Here is a 26298-nt window from a genome sequence, read left to right on the forward strand (position 1 = left end):
TTGGTCTGTGAGCAACTTTTATTTTTGCCACTGGCATGCCATCTTGTCTTTCAAGTTTCCTTCTCATTGTGATCAACAAAGCATTCCTATTATATGTAGTCATCTTCCACAGGTTCTCCATTAACATCACAGTAATGAATAAATATGGCAACAACTCGCTGGAACACTCCTTTTTTCATCTGTCGCAATTCAGAGATTTCCTCACCAATGGTTTCCATACAAATGTCGGCTGAAAGTTGCCCCTTTCTTCTTGGTGCATATATAGTGGCTACAAGGAAGAAAACAGTGTAAAAAAAAACAAACTATTTGATTCCTAACCAGTCAAAGCAACAGGTGGGCTCATGCATGAGGTAGTCTGAAGACACATTCCTAAACATATATACGTAAATGAAGGCCCTGAAGTGCCACAGCAATAATAAGGGCAATGATAATTCTCAGTATGGTCTAGAAGTATTTTCTGGTGTTTAGTAGCTGCAAGAAAATACTAAACAAGAGCATGCCAGTCCCCCCCCCTCCAGAAAAACCTTCGGAGGGCCTGGGAGCACAGATCATTTTGGAGTTTTGTTGGAAACAGATATCCCAATTTTAAGCGCTCACACAATTTTGCAAATAAAGGCTTAGAGAAAAAAAGTATACTTTATTGTTAAATTATGTAAGGTACACATTGCACACCATCAAAAACGATTAAGTTCTGCACAAAATGAGTAAGGCCATTTGTTTCTTACATGCTTTAACATTGTACATGATTTTTTTCTCTTTCTCTTCATGGGATTCTGTGAGTGAATGCTCAAAACTTGGACATCACTTACCTACATCATAAGTTATAGGGCACCTACATCTGGGTGAGCAGATACAGTGATTTCCAGTACATTACCTTATTTTATGTTGTTTGGTTATAAACTGACCAAATAATTTAAATGTATGTGGGGTTTCTGCCTTACTTAAATACATGGAATTAGGCCTGCCAGAATGATTTTTTATTATAAAGGGAAAATATAATTATAATTCTATAAACACCCCCCTTATATACAACCTCATGCGGTTGCATATGCATCGGAACATCCATAAAAAAGGTGTATCTGTCCTACCACAAATTAAAAGAAAATACATGATAGTCTGTGGGCTCACTGGGACCAGTACCCTTCTCCCCTTAGGCTCACAGTGTAATGCAACCCCTCCACCAACTTGTTCCATTGTAAAGGATTCCCTGTGCATTTCATTGTGTGCTGTGTGCAGATTCTATGGAAAGCAGAGGGACTTTGATCCGTCACTTCACAATAGAACAATGGGGAAAGGGACGCATTATACTGTGAGGCTAAGGAGAACTGGTCCCAGAGAGTACAAAGAAAGATCATCATCTTTTTTGATCTCTGGAATCATGCCACCACCTCAGACTTTGCATAATTAATTTAAGCCTACTAGCCAAACTAAAGCTTACATATTGCCTTTTCAGGGCAAGATGGGTTTGCTAAAATAAAATGTTCACTGTAGTGGATAATACTTGAACTGCATACAATCACTGCTAACATACTCACTCTTTTCATCATCCTCAAAGTCATATCTGGCGTAGCTGTTCGGTTCTGCGGATCGGAGGGAACGTAACCATGGGAAATCTGTGATCATGGAGTAGGGTGCACCATCTACAACCCCTGAGAAAGAGTTGGGATCAACATGTTAGCATATATAACACACTCCATTTAAGAACAGTGATGCAGGAAGCCAAATATAGTAGATATTGTAAGGTTTTAAACATAAGACGATGCACAGTTTCTTTTAATCTGAAACAGCACACTATTCATTTAACAGAAAAAGGGTATGGCAGTACATGCCAGGAATAAACTTTCAACTTGTCGATCTTGCAGCAATTTCAAAACTATGTGAAATGGGTTATAATTAAGGCTATTTTAAGGACAATACCAGATGGGTGACCATTCTTTAAGGATGTTTCCGCATAGAAGGACTATGGCTGCAACCTCTGGGTACAGCTTGCAAAGGAAATAAATAATAAACATATTTTTGGGAGCATATAAACATACATTTTCATATTGAAGCTTTTTCTTTTCCTCTCTGTTTTAGTGACAGCTGGTTATCTTAAAGCCATAAAAATAAAATTCAATTCCACCGGCGGCACAAACAATTTGGCATGTAAAGCATTATTAGACAGTTATAAAAACATAGCGTGTTGCTTAATTCTCATTACAGAAAGCGGTTGACTCACCTTCCAGGGTGTAAATGTCTCGACCCCAGGGGTACTTTGTGTATTTCTTCACATCCTCCTCAGTCCGCGTGGATTCAGGAAAGAATTCATATTTAATGAGCTCTCTGAGGGAGGAAAGAGATGGCAGATCATACACTGAAAGTCCAGTGGAACAAATGCAAACAGATGGCGTGAGCAGTGAGGGGAGGATTTTAGAGCTGTTAGATGTCACAGTGAAATGAAACAGGGGAAGTAAATACAACAAACAAAAACTCTGAAGAGGACATCTTAGTATTTGGTTTGAATTGAAGAGCGCAGAAACAATGTAAAATATGCTAAAGTGAATTTTTTCTCTTATACAGAACTGTGTCTGATCTAAATATACCTCAGTAACTTACTACTATTTATTATAGTCTGTGCATGTCTGCAAATGACAGTTCAGAATTCTGGCTCAGATTTGGACAGTTGTGCTATGCATTTAAAGGATTTATCATAACACCATTCTATCATAGCACATCTCAGTACATTGTGGGGGCTGATAACAGGGATATCAAGCTTGCAGGCCTCCGCTACCCAACAGCTAGATGGTAAAGAACGACAACATTCTCTCTAGGTCCTTGTAGTCTGTGTGTGTAATAATTCACTTTTATGCACACTATATTAAAAACAAGAGAGAATGGAATGTCCCAGGACAATTAGGTGTATGCATTAAAAGTGTGCCAATGTTCTGTGAATTTGTGCACAAGAACAGCTTTGTGGGAACATTTCAAGACTTAAGTTTGTTTCAGAAAAGAAGTGTAAAAATAAAAATAAAATAAAAAGATACTCACTGATTTATATTTGCTATTGTGTCCATCCAGCTTCGAACACGAACCTTATTTCTGACATTGGGAGGGTTACTAAATTCATGTATTATACAAATGTGGTATGGGTATGGTCCACTGAATATCTTCCTTTCCAAGCTAAGTGTGTCCACCTAATTGACAAATATAAGACATCTTAGCAATTAAAAGACATCTAAGCAATTAAAAGACATCTAAGCAATTAAAAGACATCTAAGCTAATTTATAAACATTGTTTCTTGTTAATTATGTACATGTAGGATAATCATGAAAAAGTTAAAAACATACACCAGTTTTTACTGTATAAAAAAAGGTAAGGGATAAGTAAAAGATAAACATGATCACAAACACAAGTATGTTAGAGATTCCAGAGTTTAGAACCTTTAAAGAGGTCAATTCTATTCAACTTTTCAATTGGTCTTCTTTATTTATTTTGTATGGTTTTTGAATTATTTGCCTTATTCTTCCAAATCTTTCCAGCTTTAAAATTGGGGTCACTGATCTAAAAACACATGGTCTGTAAGGCTACACATTTATTGCAATTGATACATTTTATAAACTTATATTTTTATTCAGACCCTCCCCTACTCATATCCCACTGTCTTATTCAAATCAATTCAAGGTTGCTAGTGTAATTTGGTCCCTTGCACTGGAGAACTGGAGAGCTGCTGAATAAAAAGCTAAATAACTCAATAACCACACATAATAAAAAATGAAAACCAATTGCAAATGGTCTCAGAATATCACTCTCTATATCATAATAAAAGTTTATCCCTTTAACAGCGTCTTGCTCTTAGAGTTTACAGTCTAAGTTCCCTTTCATATGTACAGTCGGCTGAGTTCACAGCAGGCTTCTAAAGCATTTAGTTTCACTGTTCATATACTAGCACCGACCAAATCTGCATCTGACCAGTAACCCATAGCGATCATACTAACTATCACTGGGCAGCTGCAAGACGGGTAATAAAAACAGAAATGTGATTGGTTGTTATAGGATATTATACTGGTGAAAAAATGGCCAGTTTTAGCAAACAAGTCATATGTTTCTTTCAGAAAAGCACTGACCTTTGACCAAGAGATGATGTTAGGATAGCACACTGCTTTCAAATAAATGCACAATATTACACATTTTCGATTCAATCAACGTACACAGCCTCATAGAACTTTATATTATGCAGGTGTCACAACAACAATTTTGTTAGCATTACCCTTTATTATACTTAATTTTAAACTCAGTACAACATTTTTGTTCAGTTGAAGAGTAAACAATACAAATCTTCCATTCTCTGCAATCCATGCATTATCTTTCTTTTCTGCTTCTGTGGATTTATCATTCTTATGTGTCACTGAGACTTTGCACCCACGCATCATTTATGGTTAGAAAAAATCAACAATTTATTATAGCGAAAATAGCAAATGGATACAGCATCAATCATCTGTACTATTACTATCTAAAACATCCGCTCTTCAGATTTCCTAGTTAAAGTGGACCCGTCACCTACACATAAAAAGCTGTATAATAAAAGTAATTTGCAAATTAAACATGGAATCCAAATTCTTTTTTTCATTAAAGCATCCATACCTGTTATAAAGGTGTTTAAATATATGAGCTGTCAATCAAATGTCTGTCCCTCAGGCATAGAGGCGGGGCAGACAATTACTTTCACTTTCTATTCAGCAATTCCTAGATGCCACTGCTGTGCACACATTGCCCCTACCTCCTAACATCCCTCCTAACACTCTATAATTTGGTAGGGTACTGTGCATGGGCATTAGGTCCCCCATTGTGGTGCCTAAATTAGATTTTGGGTATGATACACAATTTGTTTTAATAACAGTGTCCAGAAAATGGCTCCAGCCTGCTTGCTGTGATTGTGTAATTCCAAGACTGAAGGAAACAAAATGTAAATAATAAATGTAGTGTAAGTAAATTTTATTTTGCTCTACTAACATGATAGCAAATAATTTGGAATTATTTCTTAGGGCGACAGGTCCCCTTTAAAGAGCAATATTGAGACTGTGGCATGTAGCCGTTATTGAATATCAACATAAGCCGCTCAGACTTTAGTCAATCTGGAAGGATTGTGGATGTTTGCTTGCTACTGTTGAATGCTTAAAGGAACAGTTCACCTTGAAATTAAAAATAGGGATGAACTGAATCCAGGATTCTGTTCGGTATTCAGCCTTTTTCAGCAGGATTCGGTCGAATCCTTCTGCCCGGCCAAACCAAATCTAAATTTGCATATGCAAATTAAGGTCGGGGAAACCGCGTGACTTTTTGTCACAAAACAAGGAAGTAAAAAATGTTTTGCGAAGGATTTCTCCAGCTTGGAATTTAACCTTTTATTGGGTTGTTCGATTACAATAGCAATTAGGCATTGGTCTGAAAGGCAACCTCCACAGTATAAGTTAAAAAAAAAATGTTTCAGTACGAATTTATCCGAAGTATGTGAAGTATGCCTACATCACATACATATAATGGTCCCATTCTAACCAATATTTCAATTGGTCTTTATTTATTTATTTTTTATATAAAAACACATGTACGGCTACAAATGTATTGTTATTACTACTTTGTATTGCTTATTTTTATATTCAGGCCCTCTTCTATTCATAGTACAATCTTATTCAAATCAGTGCAGGGTTGTTAATGCAATTTGGACCTAACATCCAAATGACTGAAATTGTAAACTGGAGAGCTGCTGCATAAAAGGCTAAATAACTCAAAACCTACAAATAATAAAAAATGATAACAATTGTGTCAGAATATCCACTCTAAAAGGTAATACACAAGCGCTTAAAATGTTAATTTTAAGGCAAACTGACCCTCTATGTTCAGAGTTAAGATTTTTGGCTTGTCTTTGTTGTGGTATGTGGTCTGTATAATATACACAAAGTCAGCCAGCACTCACCACTCGGATTTTTAATATGACGACCAGGTGCGCGTCAATTGGCGTCCACTTCCGCCAGGCTTTAGTATCCCAAAATCACAGTAGACAGCACCAGTCTCGAAGATTATTTTTAAAAAAGCCTTTATTGGAACTTCATGGCTTTAACATCTGGACAATTGCAACAACGTTTCAAGCCGCATGGCCCTTTATCAAGTAAAACTTGATAAAGGGCCATGCGGCTTGAAACGTTGTTGCAATTGTCCAGATGTTAAAGCCATGAAGTTCCAATAAAGGCTTTTTTAAAAATAATCTTCGAGACTGGTGCTGTCTACTGTGAATGTGGTCTGTATAAACCTTATGGTGCTTATGAAATAACATGATTTTACCTCACTGCGCAATTATCAGGCATTACTCTCCCCAAATAATCTTGTCTGAGATATCTACAGGATGCCTACCTAGTCTAGTTGAGTGAAAGTACAATAGAGAAAGATATTACTCAACAGATGTCCAATATGACAGAGACTAAGTCACCTACCTGGTGCATGGGCCGCAGATAAATGATACGGTTCCTCTCAGGGGGCATCCGGAGAATCTGATCCAATACTTGCTCCATGTTCAGCTTTTTACATTGTGCATAATCAAAGCGATTTACAATGTGAGCATTTTCTACCTTCAAGTGCTTCAATACACGACATCGTGTAGCTGGAAAATAAAACAAAAGTAGATATGAAAACAATGGCACTTGCAGTTAGGATTGCAGCATGTGGTGCCATAAAGATCAAGTTTGCCAAGAAAGAAGCAAGCTCACACAACCACAAAAAAACTGCACATAGCACCAAATGAAAGAAACCTATTCAAATCATGTTAAAGGGATTCTGTCATGATTTTTATGGTGTGGTTTTTATTTCTAAATTACACTGTTTACACTGCAAATAATTTACTCTACAATATAATATTACATTCCTGAACCAGCAAGTATATTCTTATTAATTTGTAATTTTGCGGTGTAGGCAGCCATCTCAGGTCATTTTGCCTGGTCATGTGCTTTTAGAAAGAGCCAGAACTTTAGGATGGAACTGCTTACTGGCAGGCTCTTGTTTCTCCTACTCAATGTAACAGAATTTGTCTCAGTGGGACCTGGATTTTACTATTGAGTGCTATTGTTATATCTACCAGGCAGCTGTTATCTTGTGTTAGGGAGCGGCTATATGGTTACCTTCCCATTGTTCTGCTGGGAAGGGAGGGTGATATCACTCCAACTTGCAGTGCAGCAGCAAAGAGTGAATGAAGAGTATCAGAGCACAAGTCACATGACTTGGGACAGCTGGGAAATTGACAATATGTCTAGCCCCATGTCAGATTTCAAAATTAAATATACATTAATGTGTTTGCTCTTTTTAGAAACAGATTTCAGTATGGAATTATGCTAGAGCAGCACTATTAACTAATCTAGTTGCTAGGATCCACATTACCTTAGCAACCATTCATTGATCTAAATAAGAGACAGGAATATGAACAGTAGAGGGTCTGAATAGGAAGAGGAGTAGTAAAAAGTAGCAATAACAATACATTTCAGCCTTAAAGAACATGTATTTTTAGATGGGGTCAGTGACCCCATTTGAAAGTTAGAAAGAGTCAGAATACAAATTCAAAAACTCTAAAAAAGATAAAATAAAGGCAAATTGCTTAGAATGAGCCATTTGATAACATTAAAAGTTAACTTAAAGGTGGACCACCCCTTTTAGAGGTTAGAGTTTTGCCTAGAAGATGTATTACAGCTCATTCTATTAAAATCACCAGACATGCGTCTCTCTACATGCAGCATTTGTGCAGAAGGCAGTTATTTTGTTAGATTTTGTTTGTACTAGAATCATTTATTTGAGTGAGCTCTAATACATCTTCTAGGAAAGGAGCCCCCCTATAAGATATATTGGTTCTGTCAATGAATATCTGACACCCAACTGCTGAATGAACACAGAATGAAGAGAAGCAGATGCAGAGATAAACTGGATTATTTCAGAAACAATGAATTTTTAATTGATAGTATTTATAAAGTTTATTTTCATATGATGAAGCTTATATTAAATTTTCATTTTCGTGATAGTTCCCCTTTAAGATGCACAAGGACAGGTTTCGTTGCAACCCTTCGCTTTATCACTTTAATCTGATTTATAATAATGTCAAAATGGCAGAATAAAGATGGACTTACCATGGATAAACATCATTTTAGGACAGTCTTTAAGAACTAAGTCTGTAATGCCACAGTTGGTTAGTGTAATGCCCACGAGATTTTTTGATTTAAGATTCAGCACCTGAATGGGAACATTAATTGTAAAGTATCTATACTATGTAGAGATAGAGCAAACTTTGTTTTGACATCACATAAGAGCATAAGAGCACGACACTCCAAGCGTTTAATCAAATGGTGTGATAACTGAGAAACTGGACAAAGTCTCAGAAAAAGGACCAATCACCACCGGTTTATGAAAAACAATAAAAAAAATGGACCAACCACAGCCTGGAAGACTTCAATGTTTCTGCTGTGAAAGGCAATATCAAAACAGAAAAGGAACGCGTGGGAATACTGTCCGGAGACAGGACTGAATTTAGGCCATGGATTTATTGCAAATTTGACTGATGCATAAATTCAAGAAAAACAAACTACTACAGTAATTTTGTCCCTTACAATATTTTCTGTGATTTTCATTTTAGTTAGCCAATAAAGGTATCATCTTTGCTCCACTTTTGTTATGCTTCATATCAAAAGTTCTACCCTGTAACACTTTTAACTGGCTAATGGTACAAAAAAAAAACCCAAAAACAAAACAACAACTTTACCTTAAGCAGATTTTTTTAAACCACTACAGGTGCATCGTTTATAGTTCCCCCTTAAAGGGGAAGGAAACCTCGTCGGCGCTAACCCCCTCCCCCCTCCCGTGTATTGCCCCCCCTCCCTCCTCCCCCCTGGCCTACCCCTCCCGCTGGGCAAATGCCCCTAACTTGTTACTTACCCTTCTGCGCAGGTCCAGTCCAGGGAGTTCACAGGCGACATCTTCTTCCACTCGATCTTCTTCCTCCTTTGACCGGCGCATGCGCAGTAGGATCATTTCGCCGGTACGATCTACTGCGCATGCGCGTGACTTTTGGCGCATGCGCAGTAGATCCGTTCCGGCGAAACGATCCTACTGCGCATGCGCCAAAACGCCGGTCAAAGGAGGAAGAAGATCGCGTGGAAGAAGATGTCGCCTGTGAACTCCCTGGACTGGACCTGTGCAGAAGGGTAAGTAACAAGTTAGGGGCATTTGCCCAGCGGGAGGGGTAGGCCAGGGGGGGGCAATACACGGGAGGGGGGGAGGGGGGTTAGCGCCGACGAGGTTTCCTTCCCCTTTAAGGTCAAATGCTACTTAGTGCTATACAAATGTGCTTTTGCAGTTTGACTAGTACAAAGTTCATGATGCATGCCATTATGTCAGCAAAAAAATGCATGTGATAAATAATAAATGGCTAGTTTACCTGTACATGGTCATCCTCAATAACAGGGTCACTGGTGCTCGTGGATTTGTCTGCTGTACGCTTCCTTTTCACAGCTTTCCTGTTTTTTAGGGATGGAGACTCTAGAAACAAACATTTAAGAAAACAGTTGCAATTAAATGGATTTCAGGACAGTTGTACAAAGCTCCATCACTTGTTGGGTGCCGAGATGATTTCATCGTTCAGTGCATATTATTCTTCCCCACACCACAATCCCTGCTCAATATAAAATGCGGTACACGTTGAAAGCAAGAGTTCAATGCATTTTTGGTACTTGTGCCATGAAGACTGGATATGAGCAATATGTCCAAGGTCATGAACTATCCCTGAACTTAAACCACGGTCTCTAGCTTCAGACCAAGAAGCCTACTTTCAAAACAGATCAACTACTTCTACATAAGTTACTTCTCCTACTGACATCAGATATTCGTTTTCAATATTAATGAACCAGGCCAAAATACATTTTGAATTTTTTTTTTCTATGGTCTTATAACAAAAGCATGTTTGAAAGGGGCAGGTACACCTATTGTTTGCTTGCATCAAACATTAGCATAATAAAGCCATAGCATTCAATATATCTTCTGATGCTGCCTAAATTAGTACCCATTGCCACTGTAATGATTCCTGGTTCGTTATTCCCCCAGACAAACAAGGCTTGTATTTTATAGGTAGCATTTCTACCTGGTTCCCTGCCATGGGTACATTAAATGTATGGCTAGATTTAAATTTTATTATGTACAATGGGGAAGATAAAGGAGATTAGTGTGCCTAAAGGCAGTCATACATTGTCCTATAGAACATATGGATACTATACAAGGGGCCACACATGTTTGAGGAGATGCTCTTCACTTCTTCATCTGCTAATGCACCATACACTGCCAGATATGAGGCTCTGGTAGATTACATTTTCATACCTTCCCAACTATTCAATATCAAGTTATACCAATTAATGGTCTGCAAGCTGCTGAAAAACTTACCACTATCAGGCACCATGGGCACCTGAGAAAGTCGCGCCCGTGCTCTTGTTAAAGGCCTTTGTGACTGGTTTGCCTGAGGACCTAAACGGCTGCAGGCAGGTGATGCACTTGGATCTATACCCATTGTTACATTAGTCCTGTGTGTCCCAACCTGCGGAGTCCTGAGTGCATATTCTGGACTATTTTCTGAAGGGGACCTACTGGTTGATGGTTGTTGACCCTCCAGGGACCCTGTAGTCCTGTCTTGCTGCTGCTCCTTTTTTAAAGTTTTAAAGCAAATGGAACACACTGTATTAGATTCCTGCTCTTGCACAGTGGGTTGAGACAAATCTGTCCTGCTGCAGCTACACTGCTCCATTTCTTCTGGGGTATCAATACTGCCATTCAAAGACTGTTCATTTTCCACGTCTTGAGGGGGAGGTTCATAGTCATTGATCATGCCATCTGCAGCTGGTGTTTCAGACACACTATCGTTGTTATTGCTCCTGTCAGGCAAGTCCGTGGCAGCTTTCATATCTGCTTTTATCTGCTCACTGGTAACCTGGCACCCTTTCTCGCAGCTCGTCTCTTCGCTGGGCAAATTTTGCTCTGCGAGGCTTTTCACCCCAACAATACACTTTTTGCGCAAAGGGGCTTTGCCTTTGCCACTAACTGTAAGCAATATAAAAAAAAACAAATAATTGAGAAATGCAATATAAGGCTTACCGAATTCAGGCAATATACATAATATGCAGAAAATCGCCACCTTGAAAACTGGGCAGAAACGGCACTTGGTCAAATTCCATCAAAATCCACTTCTCTGACTACAGTTATCTGCCAGACATATGGGATGAATGAGGAAATGGCTTGCGACCCTGGCCCCTCAAATAAATGCAGGCCCACATTGTATACACAGAAAAAAAGCAATAGTACAGTTGTTCAAAAAGGCAAACTAACTGAAAGATCAGGCTGTTTGACGGCAAATAATAAAACGTTTCATCCATTTTATTGGGGACATCTATAATTAATATTATTCCACAAAATGCTCTCAGCATAATCACTTGCATTATATGCAGAATGGGAATTTTGTACCAGACTGTTTTATATACAGTCATATGAAAAAGTTTGGGAACCCTTCTCACTTTCAACAAAAAAAGATAACAGTGGTATGTCTTTCATTTCCCAGGAACTAGTACTGGGGTGTTTTCTGAACAAAGATTTTTTACTGAAGCAGTATTCATTTGTATGAAATTAAATCAAATGTGAAAAACTGGCTATGCAAAAATTTGGGCACCCTTGTAAGATTGCTAATTTCAATGCATGTAACTGCTCAATATTGATTACTGGCAACACCAAATTGGTTGGATTAGCTCATTAAGCCTTAAACTTCATAGGCAGGTGTGTCCAATCATGAGAAAAGGTATTTAAGGCAGCCAATTGCAAGTTGTGCTTCTGTTTGACTCTCCACTGAAGAGTGACAACATGGTATCCTCAAAGCAACTCTCAAAAGATCTGAAAACAAAGATTGTTCAGTAACATGGTTTAGGGGAAGGCTACAAAAAAAAATCTCAGAGGTTCAAACGGTCAGTTTCAACTGTAAGGAATGTAACCTGGAAAAGTTGCTGTAAAACCCAGGTCTGGCAGGCCAAGAAAAATACAGGAGCAGCATATACTAAGGATTGCGAGACACAGACAACCCAAAGATCACCTCCAAAGACCTGCAAGAACATCTTGCTGCAGATGGTGTATCTGTACATCGTTCTATAATTTAGCGCAATTTGCACAAAGAACATCTATATGGCAGGGTGATGAGAGTGAAGCCCTTTCTGCACTCACGCCACAGAGTCGCTTGTTGTATGCAAAAGCTCATTTAGACAAGCCACAGTCATTTAGGAACAAAGTGCTTTGGACTGATAAGAAAAATTTAGTTATTTGGTCATAACAAAAAGCACTTTGCATGTCGGAAGAAGAACACCGCATTCCAAGAAAAACACCTGCTACCTACTGTCAAATTTGGCAGAGGTTAAATTCTTCAGGATAATGTTCTAGCATCAGTCACAAAGTTGAAGTTACAGAGTTGGATATTCCAACAAGACAATGACCATAAACACACTTCGAAATCTACAAAGGCATTTAAGCAGTACAATATTCTAGAATGGCCGTCACAGTCCCCCGACTTGAATATCATCGAAAATCTATGGGATGATTTGAAGCAGGCTGTCCATGCTCGGCAGCCATCAAATTGAACTGAACTGGAGAGATTTTGTATGGATGAATGGTCAAAAATACCGCCATCCAGAATCCAGAAACTAAACAAAGGCTATAGGAGGTGTCTAGAGGCTGTTACATTTGCAAAAGGAGGCTCAACTAAGTATTGATGTAATATCTCTGTTGGGGTGCCCAAATTTATGCACCTGTCTAATTTTGTTATAATGCATATTGTTTATTTTCTGTTAATCCAATAAACTGAGCTCATGTCCCCAACGTTTCTAATGATGACCCGGCGCACACTAAAATTAATATGTTCATATGTCAGGAAAGTCTTTTGTATTACCTCTTATTGCTTTGTGATGGAGCTCAAGCAAACATGGCACCATGTTCAATATATGCCAAATGCACCTAATTTCAAAATTAAGGGCAGTCATCTTAACAAAAAATGAAAATAAGGAAATGCAAGCATTCTAAAGCCACCCTCTTACTATGCAGTGATTTGTTTTCCAATCTTTCAGTTGCCCAACTCACTATCTTACCTGTGGCGTTTTTTTCCTCTGCCATTTGTGAGCTATTATCTTCAGGAGAATAATTCTGGGATGTAGTGTTGGCGCTGGCAAACCCCACAAGAAAATCTTCATCCTCACTGTCTGAATCATGGACTGTGATTGGAGCAGCTTTTACCACAGGTTGCAGTCCGCTGGGCCCTGTGCGTGCATACAGTACACAGTTACAGTATAATACACACTTATGTCCCATATATACTACAAACTTATTTGCAGCAGCAGTGCATAGTCTGATGGCAGTTGGATACCACTGCGTGAAAAGACTTTTGCATGCTGCTTGTAGTACTAAGGATCTGTCTAGAGTAAGTTTAATAAATGTTATAAGAACTGGGTCTCATTCAACCTGGACAACTGTAATACAGGACTATCAGTGCAATAAAGAGAGACACTAAAAATCTGGATAATAACAGATTATGACCTGCTCGTTCCTCATCCATTTCCATGGGTAACACAGCTGGACTGGGAGCTGCATGATCGTTGCCATTTTCTTCATCGACGGGTCTTATTTCATCCTGTGAAACATCCTCCATATCATTTAAAGCTGCAAAATACAAAAGAGATGAAAAATACTATGGTAATTATTTTCCTATACAATGTGTTTGACATCACCAGATTTCACAGAATTAAAAAACAAACAAAAATAAATAAAACCATGTCACCTTCAAAGATATCAAATTAGCACATTGTAAGTAATTTTGCAAAAGCAACAGACCTAGTCATACAGCTAGTATGTTGCACATATTACTATGTAATAATACATTATATATTTTTTTAATATATTTCTTGGGACCGTGAGCAAGGGAACCAGGATTCCTACAAGGGAGCAGCATTTACTCAGCCTTTAAGGTGGCCATACACAGATAAAACAATTATCTATGTGTGTGTGCTTATGCTGGCCCCTACCAATATTCATAGTATGGAAATTGGACAAGTTTAAAAATGCCATCAGCCGATGCACCTTGTCGGCCAGTGCATATTGCATAGGCAGATGAGGAAGTGAAGAGGAGGTGCAGCTAAACCAGATTGTTCAAGCCAAAGCGCGGATGACTGCAAGGTATGTAAGATGGGTTTCACAAGGTTAATTAGCAATTGGTTGCTATAGGATACTCAGATGCAAATTTGTTAGTAAATAAACCCATTGTTTAACAGGTTTAATTACCATTACACTAGCTATTAGAATGTTATAGCATGTCTTATTCTTAACATTTAGTGAGTTTAGTGATTTTTTCTGTTCTTTTTCTGACTTTTTCCAGTTTGCAAAAAATGATCTCATTGTTAAGGGTCACTGTCTCCAGCAGTCACACTTATTTCCTATTAACAATTCAATAACCACAAAAAAATAATAAAAAAAAGCTTCTATAGCCCAGCGCACTGCCAAAGCAGTCCACCCGCCCGCTTTGAATATAATGCCAATACAGGTGAAAGGAGAGCACTCCAACAAGTAGATTAACGGCTAATGTAAAGTTTATTTCAGACTGAAATAAACCTCACTTTAGCAGCTAATCTGCTTGTTGGAGTGCTCTCCTTTCACCCGTATTAGCATAAACACTAAAATATTGTTGTCTAAATCTAAATTTTTATGCAAACTATCCCTTTACATAAATTGACAAGCAAAATGCATAGATTACCCTCAGCAGCAATCTGTTGTTCCTCCGCTAGATTATCACGCCTCGGTTCAGGCTCCTGGTTACCAGCTTCTTGGGGAGGGTCTGGGTTCTGAGGCGGTTGATGATTGTTGTTGTGCTGCAGGTTGTTGTTGTTATTGTGGTGATTGTTGTTGTTTTCATTCTCATTGTTGGAATTTTGATTGCTCACAAGTGCGGAGGAGACACCAATGCCTGTTCCAGCACTAAGACCCACTCGTGCACAGCCCTGTACAAATGCAAGTTTACAATGAATGCAAAAAATATTTCCAATCAATAGCCTGCCCATTAATTACAGAATCTAAATGTTATTAATGTTGCAATGTTAAAACTGCTATTCCCTTTTTGACAGATTTTATGCTATTTCAACAGGGCTCAAAGTACATTCTTCCTGCTTAACTTTGTGTTCTTTAGCTCCCTCTACTGGCCCTGGATCTGAAAACTGGGAAAGAGAACATCGGCTGTGAGGAAAAAGGAAGTTAATGGATAGTTGGCATGTATTGATCCTAGAGCATATACATGCATACTTTCTACTATGGTTGACATACATCAGTACCATCCAACAAGACACCTTCTTTTATATATATAACTTCAGTCCAATTAAATAAAACAATTGCTTAGATTTAACATATAAGCAGAACCAAACACTTGATCTATTTATGGATATACTGTAGATAGGGCAATTGCAGACAGTTCCTTAGCACCCTGCACGTGACAATTACCTTTGGAGGTTCTCGAAACATCTGGTCCAATGAAATGAACTCTAAGCTAGGAAGCAACTCAACAAACTGACTGAAGGATTCTAACTTAATTGCATGACAGCGCACCAGAGTGAGATCAACCAGCCGGCTCCACCGTGAGTGATCTTTTTACATAAAATAAAAAACAAGAAAAGTTCACTAAGCAGAGTAATAAAGAAATGACTTACATTACTTTACAGCATTTTCCAAAATATGTTTAGTATCCATATTATTATGCAGGTAAAATAATCTTCCTATGGCAGGAAAGTACATACTAGCTTTATCTAAGCTTATCTTAAAGTGACACAAAAATTTTTTTTCAAAATATTATTCTACATTAAAACTTACCTATAGGTCATATTGGTGTTATTCACTGAGAGGTCTGCTTTTGTAAGTAATTGTTACTTGATGTTCTAAACCTGGCTGTTTTGCAAACCTGACTGTCCCTTCTCAACCTGTCAGAGATTCTTATGCTAACAGACTCCTGCTGCACATATATGGCAGCCCCCTCATGGAAGAATATGGGGGGGGGGTAAGAAAGGTAATGTAAAAGCATAAGGCAAATACTTTTATGGCAAAATTATAGATGACATTCAAAGACAATGTTATGATAGATAAAAAAAAAGTTATTTTCTGGTGTCAGGGCAGTGCAATGTCCAGGTTTGAATGCAAATCATTATCATTTTTACCCATCACGTATTTGTTTTCCCCAGAACTCCAGTGTTAATTGCAGATGCATGCTACATTGTGTCAACGGAAACTTGTATACCATACTCCAACATGGGTGCATGAGTGTCAAAATAAACTACTTTGCAGGTCCCATTCTACGTTTTGGGAAATTTCAATGAAATCTTGTCTAGTACCTGAGATCCAATTTTTGGGATTATGAAGATGAGGACAGTTGTATATCACCAAGTATTTGATGCAGGAGAACACCTCATTCACAGCCTTCATTCCGATATCCGTTATGATTCCGGGGTTCTCGGCAACATCAGCTAAGCCAAACTTCATCAGGTCTGAATTTGTCATTTTACCTATATACAGAAGAAAATAAGTCAATACATATAAGCATAATTAGTACAATAATAGTTCATTTCCTGGTTTTTATGAAGCGTCAAAAAATTTCTGCAGTGCTATACAGATTATACATCACTCACATCAGTGCCTGCGCTAATGGAGTCTATGGTGACCATAATATTTACACACATACAGGCAATTTTGCCAGGGGCCAGATCACTTGCCTGTATTCCTTCAGAGTATGGGAGGAAACCAAATTAACTAGATGAAACACCTTGCAGATAGTGCCTTAGCTAGAACAGAACCCAAGCACTGCAAAATAGCAGTACTACCCAGAGCCTTGGAAATGTGCTGGAAATGTGATCAATCCAATGATGAACAAGGAACTAGAAGAGTTTATGATTATATTTTGCTCATACTGTATTTATTCAAAAAACAAGCAAACTTAATGAAAATGAGACATGCACAATACTCTTGTGTCTTTACATTTATACTTACATTGTAGCAAAAATTCATCCACATATCCTAAGTGCAGAGTCTCAAACTGGGGGAATTCAAGCTCAGCCATTTTCAGGGCTGAGAATACTCCATCTTTGGTCAAAGAAGGCTGAATACGTACTTCATGTAGCCTTCAAAAGAAGAAACAGAATATTAAAACTGCAAATTATTATTAAGAGAGAAGATGATAAACTGGCAAAAATACACTAGATCAGCCAAAAACAACATCTGTGTTAAAGATCTCAAGGGATAACGACACAACATGCTTGGTCATAATAACATCATAACCATTTCACAATCAGTTTGGCCTTAATCATCAGTGCATCATAAAAAAAAATCAGGAAATGAAGGAAAACATGAAAATGAGGGAAAACAAAGCAGCAATAAAGTTTCCTATATTCTCAATTATATCTATGTGTTAACACACAGAAAATAAAATCTACCGGTATGTTCTCTTGGTAAAATTCTCTAAGTGCCACAGATTATTGATTCTATGTTCTGCAGCACTTCAGGGTAGGGGAATGGAGGCACTCCTGTATTCCTCCTAACTTGGGCACAAAATGGGCCAGAGGGCACTACTTCGTATGCCTTGTAGCATTGGCCCTCCTATGGTGCTTACCATTATGGAAACCCTCCACTGATCCTGCGTCCCTTCTGTCTCTCCTGTATGTGCAACTGCCTGCTACAAATGCCACACAATTTTACATAAACACCTTTTTTGGCATTTCGTGATTATAGAGTATTCTGTGACTTGAGCTTTTGGATTCAGCAGAATGTGAATTTTTCCATTAACATGTGGTTTTCTGGGTTACACTTAATTTTTTTGAAACTTTTACCACAGCATGTTCTTGTAGTAGTAGAAAGATGTATTCTCAAGGTACTCAAGATTTGGGGTCTGTACATGCCGGATACATTAGTAACCCTATGTAAATTGGCATAATTTGACTGTTAACTTTACAAAGATAAATGGATTTCTGGGTACCCGTATATACTCGAGTATAAGCTGTCCCGAGTATAAGCCGAGGTACCTAATTTTACCTCCAAAAACTGGGAAAGCTTATTGACTCGAGTATAAGCCAAGGGTGAGAAATGCAGCAGCTTCTGGTAAGTTTCAATCAAAAAATTGAGGGTTTCTGCCCCCATTGGAGGTGTCGGCGTCTCGTTTTTGGATGCCGGCGACCATTCTTGGATGCCGGCGACCGTTTTTGCGCTTGACCCGAGTATAAGCCGAGGTGAGTTTTTCAGCATATTTTGGGGGCTGAAAAACTCGGCTTATACTCGAGTATATACGGTAAATGTATTTTTGCAGCTTTTTATATTTGCAGCTAATGACTACAGTGACACAGTAGGTTTTGTGATAATTAGACTAATCGGTGAGCTGGTTCCTTACTTGTGTCAGCTACTGTACATTTGTTAATTATTTCTTGAGCTTTCCTTTAATATGCATATTTCAGCTGTGTTGCTAGACCTACCTTCTTGCAGCTGTGATTATGAGGTAGCCAAGATCCACTTCTAAGGCATTTTTGCATGCTCCCAAGACAATGGTGTGCAAATTTCGAAAACCACCTGGAAGCATTTAACAACAGAATGATATATTTTAGAGTTTCTCTAATGGTCAGTCAGGCAGGTCTTTGTCATCTTGAAGGGGGACATATTTTAGCTACCTTAAATGAATGATTATTTGGATATTGGGACAGCAATTTACTGGGACTGTTATCTTCATACTTCTGTTTTATAACTCATCTGGCTAAGATTAACGACTTGCATGTATATAGAGCTCATGCATATTTATTAAAATACAAATTTACAAATTGTATCCCTTGTATTCTAAGCTGATATGAGAGGAACTGGATTGTGCAGCACATTTCCAGTCTACTTGTCTAGCAATGATCTTTGGAGTTGAGGTCCTATATTTCTACATGTTAGGGAGTTCTGGTTTTAAAAGAAATACATAAACATGGGATCCAGGAAAAAATGCAAATGGCACTTCCTTTACTTTTCCCCTAAATATATAACCATTGTTGATGGTAAAAATAAGTCTACTGGGTTTTCTCCTTTTTACATTTTCTTTTGCAGCCATAGTCTTCCTCTTTTTAACAAAAAGACCCTTTATGTGGAAAATACCAGGTCCCAAGCATTCCAGATAATGGATCAAACTTTCAGTTACTGGGAAAAAGTCTATTAAGTATAGCTTTTTTTGCTTAAATAACTCAACTTGTAGCTCATCCTTTAGAAGGAAAAAACAATATTGTCAATTTCAAAATGTCAGTTGGACTAGTCCCTGGATCACCCTTTCAATATGAGGATCAATATCTTAAGGAAGGATCAAACCCAAGCAGCATTTTACTGCAAAGTGCTTTTATTCACACGACATGTTTCGGGTGTAGAACCCTTTTTCAAGCGACACTTCCTTAAGAATGTTGTAGTTGCACTATTAACGTCTGGACGGAACATGGAAGAAAAAGCCGAACATAAAAGGTATAGTTGGTATGGGCAAAGTTTTGTCTGAATATCAATATCTGTATCAGTATGGTTTAGGAGGGAATTCCACTTGATAGTTCTTACCATAAAGAAAATACATTTATGTACATTAATACCACTCTATAGTAAGAATAAGGGCCTTGATTTTATACAGTAACAAGTTACTTAGCAATGATTTTTGTAACATTTTAAAAATAAAACCACTCATTCACTCACCTGCATTGAAGGAAAGACGCACAGTGTACTTTATACTTTAAAATAATAATTTTCATCTCCCATTTCCTTTTTATAATACCAAACAATGCAGATTCAAAGAGTGAAGCACTTCAAAGAGTGAAGTTAGAGATCGCCACAGTCCTCTAGTGTGAAATTCCGCCACTTTCCATTCATTTATATGGGATTTTGAAAAGGCGTATTTATCAAAGGATGAATTTTCACTTTTCATCCATTTTTTTTTTTAAAAGAGTATTTATCAATGGGTGGCGGAATTTTACTCTAGATAAATATATCCCCAAAATGTTTTGCCAAAAAGGAATACAGGTTATAGGAAACAGTAATAAAACATAGAACCTGACCATTAGCCTCTATGATACAGAATGTATATTTCTCTTAATACAAAAGTTTTTTTGCATACATACCAGACCTCCAGCTGTCTTCTACCACATGCTGAATTAAACCTCCCAGAAAAGGTACCCGAACAAGCTCTAAGTGTTCTAAATTGCGAGCAGAAGCCAAACCAGTGACCAGTGGCACATACTTCAAAGAATTTGTGGGACCTAAAGAAAAAAATCAATAAAAATTCTTTAGAACAGAAAACAAAGATAACCAAAAAAAAAAAAACTAAAATTTTTTCAAGAAACTACTCATTTCTAAAATTCACACAAATGAGGAAACAAACTTCGTACCATAACCTGTATCCGACTTTGTACCATAATAAATCAATCGGTCTGTATTCTCTAAGAACCTTTAGTAAATTATACAAAACTATTCCCTTTTCTCACCAGCACAGTTGCGCATTACAAAGGTCCGCAGGGTGATGCACAAGAAGTCTTTAAAAGGTTGAGGCTTTGTCAAGCGTACCCACTTCAGGTAGAGATGACGCAGCATTGGGATGCAGGGAATTTCAGGTACATTTACACCTTCACAAATGAGATTTTAAAACAAATGTATTACTAAATAAGGGATTATGAACCCACTCACACATTTTTATGCAGTTTTGTCACTTAACCTTAGCTTACCGACTAAGTGTAGGGTTTGGATTTTGGCAGCAATAGGAATTTTCAGTTTATTCTCTGGTGGAATAGGGAAGGCTCCATTTCGATTCCTAAATTTTCCCAAAATATGAACTTGTGGCATGTAAGTCCAAATAGCTTCCACAAGTTCTAGATGTGAAGTCTCTACACCCTACCAGGAAAAAAAAGTCAAGATGAAGTGTATGTATAACATGTTCCAATCAATTTAAATATGCTGGAACAATAATAAAGGTAACAAATTCCCTCCTTTTAGACAATCACCAATAACTGTCAAATCAACATCTCTTCTACTTTAAAACTGTGATACTGTCATACTTATGCACCAATGCAGCAACCTAAAGCACGTTTCTTCAGCTAGACCAATTTACATTATATCCCCCTGTTTCTCAGCTCCCAAACTTTTTTTGATTCTAATTTAGTTCAAGCAGGGTCTCTTTCCTATGCGCAGTAATGTAAACAAAGTTTTAATAATAGAACTACCTCATCTCACCACTAGTGTGCTTTAAAATTAAGCATAATAATATTGAAGAAGACACCCAAGCTATCTTAAAAGTAACATTTGTAGGGGTCAAATTCTCTCTCCCACTGGCTGCCAATTACTTTAAATAAATACTGTATCCCCAATAAACCAAAGCTGCTAAAACAACATCTAAGGATGTTCTTTTTTTTTTATTTTAGGACCCAACAGACAAAGGGAGTAAACAGATGATATAACCACATGAACAGATAACACCACCATATTTTTGGCTAGAATTAAAAGTAACTCACCAGGAGGTTTGGGCAAGACTGTAAAGCTTCCAGCACACCAGGAATGCTAAAGGCCTCATGACCTCGAACTCTGCGCCTTTCCAAATACCTTGGATGAAGGCCATAAAGCTGCTCTATGTCAGGCATCTTCTTCAGTAATTTCAAGAAGCTAGAATCAGTGAAACCTAACAAGAATTGAAAGTGAATTTAGTACACAATTTAGTCTAGACAACTATATATAATATTTAAGCCCACAAGAAAATGTATATATTTAATTTAAAAATCAACTTGTACTGGTGCAAGTAAAGTATCAAGCATAAAAGAACATGGAACCACACTAATCAGATTGTGCAAGTTCATTTATTATAAAGAAAAAAAAAATGTTTCAATCACAAAGAGCCTTCCTTTCCTTGAATTAACTTTTTGCATGACTTGACAAATGCAGTACCATGTATATACAGTATTTTACATATACACCAATGTATTTGCTGAAATCTGGTAGCATGTGACAATATGAGAGGACAGGGTTGAGTGGCATTCTCACTCAACGGCCAGATCTTCTGTTTAACATTCAGGGTTGCAGGGAATGTATAGCTGAACAGACAAGGATTCAGACGCGGCTAGCTTTCCAGTGTAGGGGTTAACCAGTAAAGGCTACAGACAGCCCTGCTCCAGGTGTCAGCGCTACACGCTGACCAAATAAATCATCTCAGGGTCTTAAAAAGGGACATGACTGTCCAAACTTCTAGAAGCAGGACACTAAAAAACTGACTGGATTGGTTACAGTGTAGGGGTAAAGCTGGAGTGGACTTGGAACATTACTTTAATTTGTTATACAAGTGTCTAGCGTCATAGAGGGTGGAGCTTATCCCCATTTATTCTGTGTCCCCACAAGACTTATAGTTCACATGGCTTAGCCTACTGTTGCACACCATGCTTTTAAGGAGACGGCTACTCATATTCAGACATGACGGTAATTTGTACTCATACCGAGTAGGATATATTCGCATATCTTGCTTTTGTCTGTGCAAAATAGTACTTAAATACCTCCCGCATACATTGATGCTAAAGACACCTTACTTACTGACTTGCCAGCCTTGCCTTATACAGCATGTACAGTACATACATGGATATTTATAGACAACTCACCTGTGGGCATATACTCCCACCAACGTCCAGCGCATAAATCAACTACCTTTACAACGCGTAGATAAAGTGTCACAGCTTCCTTTAACTTCCGTGAAAGGCATTCCATGCACATGATATCCTGCAAGGGTAGGTACCTGCGGAGGAAACAGACAATTATTTATTTTAAAGGTTGTCACCCAATTTCACACACATACAAAACAGCACAATCAGTAGACCGTCGTCTTAAACTGGGCCAAAGTTGTTTTCATTATGTGTTTGTGTACTAGAAAATATTAGGAGCAAGTATTTAGCTCATTCTTCACTAAATCTGCAAGCAAGTTCCACAAGTAAAGATGATCATACATGCCAAGATTTGGTCAGGTAGGTTGACCAGTTTGGACCATTCTGCCTGACCAGCTGGCAATGTATGCCAAGCTGCCATTTAGACAGATTATCCCAAGGTTCTGGTGGATTAAAGATAGATCAGTTATGATAGGTAAAAGCTAAAAGAACTATAAAAAAGTAGCCATGTATATGTATGACCCCCACAATGGTATCCTCCATTCGGCCAGTGGGCGTACCATATGGAATGGCCTGTGTATGGCCACCTTAAGACTCACCTTACAGTTTTAGAAACACTGCAATAAACAACAGAAAACAGCTCTCAATAGGTCACTGACCATGCACTGAATCTATTATAAATATACAATACATGGCAGAAAAAAAAGCATTCAAAGGGAGATTTTTTTCTGTATTTAAACAGAGATGAGATGGTTTTGTTTGGAGTGGCCATTCATTGTACATGACAAATGCTGTATTGATTAATTGCTTTATTTGGCACCCCAAATTTTCAGACAAGTTTTATTACACAGTTCATATTTTGCTTACATACCATTTCTAAAGAAGGAATAAAAATATCATGTGGTATTTATCAAAAGGAAAATAGATCACAATTCAGTCATTAAAGGGATTCTGTCACGATTTTTATGGTGTGGTTTTTATTTCTAAATTACACCGTTTACAATGCAAATAATTCAGTTTTCCCATGACAGCATCCCTTTAATGAATATCCTCTAGAATGCATTTTATATGATGGTGTTAAAGTACAAATAAACAAAGAATACAATAAAATTATTATTATTGTGGGTCCTATGACAATTATCTTACAAAAATGGCAAGTTTTATTGAAACCTACTTAAAAATATGGCAGAGCACTTCATGGGAAAGCTGGTTCATGTAATCTTTGGGATCACCCCCTTTAATGTTCTCTAATCCTTCGCTGGTGGTCCTGCACGGCTTCACCGATTTCCGACGAGGCCCCATGGTCAAAGTAATGTTTTTCAAATGGTCTTAAAAAGAAAGAAGGGCATATCAGAGCAGACATGTGCACAACAGAAACATTGCAATGTATAGATTATTTAGATTCACCCCTGTGTAAAAGAGAATTCACTAGTCGAAACAGTTGCGATAGTAGTTTTTTTTTTTTTTTTTTACAAGGCATTTTTTCTAGCAAGGATGATGAAGAATATACAATTCTAAACAATATTTAAGGGGGTTGTTCACCTTCCAAACACTTTTTTCAATTCAGTTGTTTTTAGATTGTTCCCTTAGATATAAAGACTTTTTTCAATTAATTTCCATTATTTATTTTTTTAAGTTTTTTTTCCAAAATCTAAGTTTAAAGTTGAATGTTCGTGTCTCTGGCGTTTCAGTCTGTCAGCTCAGTAATTCAGGTGCAGCGGATACATTTTTCAGCAGCATCTCTAGAGTATTAACAACTATTGTATCAATTCTAACAGCTGCCTGTGATGAAACTCAGAGATTCTGCTCAGCAGGGACAAGATAAGAAATGTATCAACTATATGTATCCATTTAGAACAGTTTACAGGGTCAGCGACCCCCCCTCCCAGAGCTGCTTCAGAAGGAGAGAAATGACACTTTACACTTTGATATTAGAAAAACCGTCACACATAGAAAATAGAAAGTCATTGGAAAAAGTCATTATTTCTGGTGATCTATCTGAAAACAAATAGTTGTTTGAAGGTGAACAACCCCTTTAAAGCGGCCTACATGCAACAACATCTAGCACTTAAAACGTATACAACGGAACATTTTCCTTCGCTTATTGAACGCTGGAGATTTCTGCAGCTGGACAACATTACAAACTAAATATGCCACTGAAATAACACGTATCCATCTTTATTTCTATCCCGACTACACTAAACAAAAAAATTCAACGGAGCAGGCACTCAGAATAAAGTGGAATCTTCCACCAGGTTGTAGAGAGTAGAGAAAGGTTTATGGTGGCCACAGCCTTACGCGTTTCGGGTCAACAAACAAGAGTCATAGGTAGGCTTGCCACCTTTTCTGGAAAAAAATACCGGCCTTCTTATGTATTTATCTTTTTTGGGGTCAACCATCATTTTTAGCAGCCAGGCCGGTAAAACAGCGGCCTGGTGGAAACCCTACTAAACATTCTATATGACAACAGAGTTAATTGGTGTTGTAAGATAAATCTCAAGGGAGACAATAAAGGCAGGAATTGCTTCCTTCTGGTACCAATTTGGGGACATCATTTAAAACCAAGCCATTAAGGTGACAATAATGTTACACTGTGTTTGAGATGTTATTTCATGTTAATTTAAGGCCTGGATCATTATCCCCACCTTGATGACAACAGGCCATTCGTACACACTAGCCCCATTGCAGCAGGACAGTCAATCACAGTGTAAACATGTTGTTTTGTCTGTTTTTTTAATAATAATAATGGATGATACACAAACAATAAAACGTGACACCTTTCCACCTAAAAAGCCTCGGGAGAGTTAAGACCACATACCGCCCAACAGCCCCTCTTTGAGCGAGACAGCGCCGATTTTCATAACCCAGCCCGAAGTCCAGGGTCGCTATTTAAATGTCCCGCAACACCGTATAAAAATCCAGCTGTTCGGTTCCTGCAGGCCGGCCAGCCCAGAGTTTAATCATAATCTCGCGAGATGAGACGGCACGTCGCGAATACGGAGACTAAAAGCGCCGTGACGTAGAACGTAGCTGCGTCGTCGTTGAGTAATGAGCACGGATGGCGTGCTTATCAGTAACAGAGATAAACTGCGAGCTAGACACAATAACTGCTGCAAATAGAGCCTACGTTACAAATACTGTATTTGCCAAAAAAACTGACGAAGTCAAGCGTTTTTTTTTTGTGTAGGGGTGTAAAATAAAGACGTTTTTGTAAAAAAAGAAGGATTTGTGTAGGTGAAGACAAGAAAGGTCACTACTGCAGAAAGTGTGATTTTTGCATCTTCTTTGTATTGGTTTTTTTTTTTAACCTACAATACAAATCCCAGCGTTATTGATGCTGAGTACATAGATTGTGTCCTAATTGTAGCTATACATATATATATATATATATATATATATATATATATATATATATATATATATATATATATATATATATATATATATATATATTTATAAAGCTTATTGTATTTATGGCAAAAGAGTTATTAAGAATAAAAATAAAAGGCAAAAAAAATGACCATTTTTTGCACAGTTCTTTCTAGGAGCTGCTACTTTTTGCACTAAAATGTTAAA

General features: G+C 37.8%; 1 protein-coding gene across 1 annotated transcript; it reads right to left on the reverse strand.

Annotated features, from left to right (window-relative positions):
* Positions 1-25597, reverse strand: fbxo38.L (F-box protein 38 L homeolog). The gene is given in 22 exon segments (NM_001096472.1): positions 1-268; positions 1536-1649; positions 2219-2322; positions 3028-3173; positions 6466-6632; positions 8140-8242; positions 9444-9544; positions 10439-11089; positions 13168-13335; positions 13613-13735; positions 14823-15066; positions 15560-15702; positions 16441-16611; positions 17093-17223; positions 18565-18658; positions 20212-20349; positions 20575-20712; positions 20812-20977; positions 21595-21758; positions 22723-22856; positions 23897-24050; positions 25541-25597. Coding segments are annotated over 21 exon segments (3507 nt in total). The 5' UTR covers positions 24025-24050; positions 25541-25597; the 3' UTR covers positions 1-89.
* Positions 25598-26298: the final 701 nt, after the last annotated feature.

The sequence above is a fragment of the Xenopus laevis genome, chromosome 3L (genome assembly GCF_017654675.1).
Source record: "Xenopus laevis strain J_2021 chromosome 3L, Xenopus_laevis_v10.1, whole genome shotgun sequence".
Taxonomy (NCBI): domain Eukaryota; kingdom Metazoa; phylum Chordata; class Amphibia; order Anura; family Pipidae; genus Xenopus; species Xenopus laevis.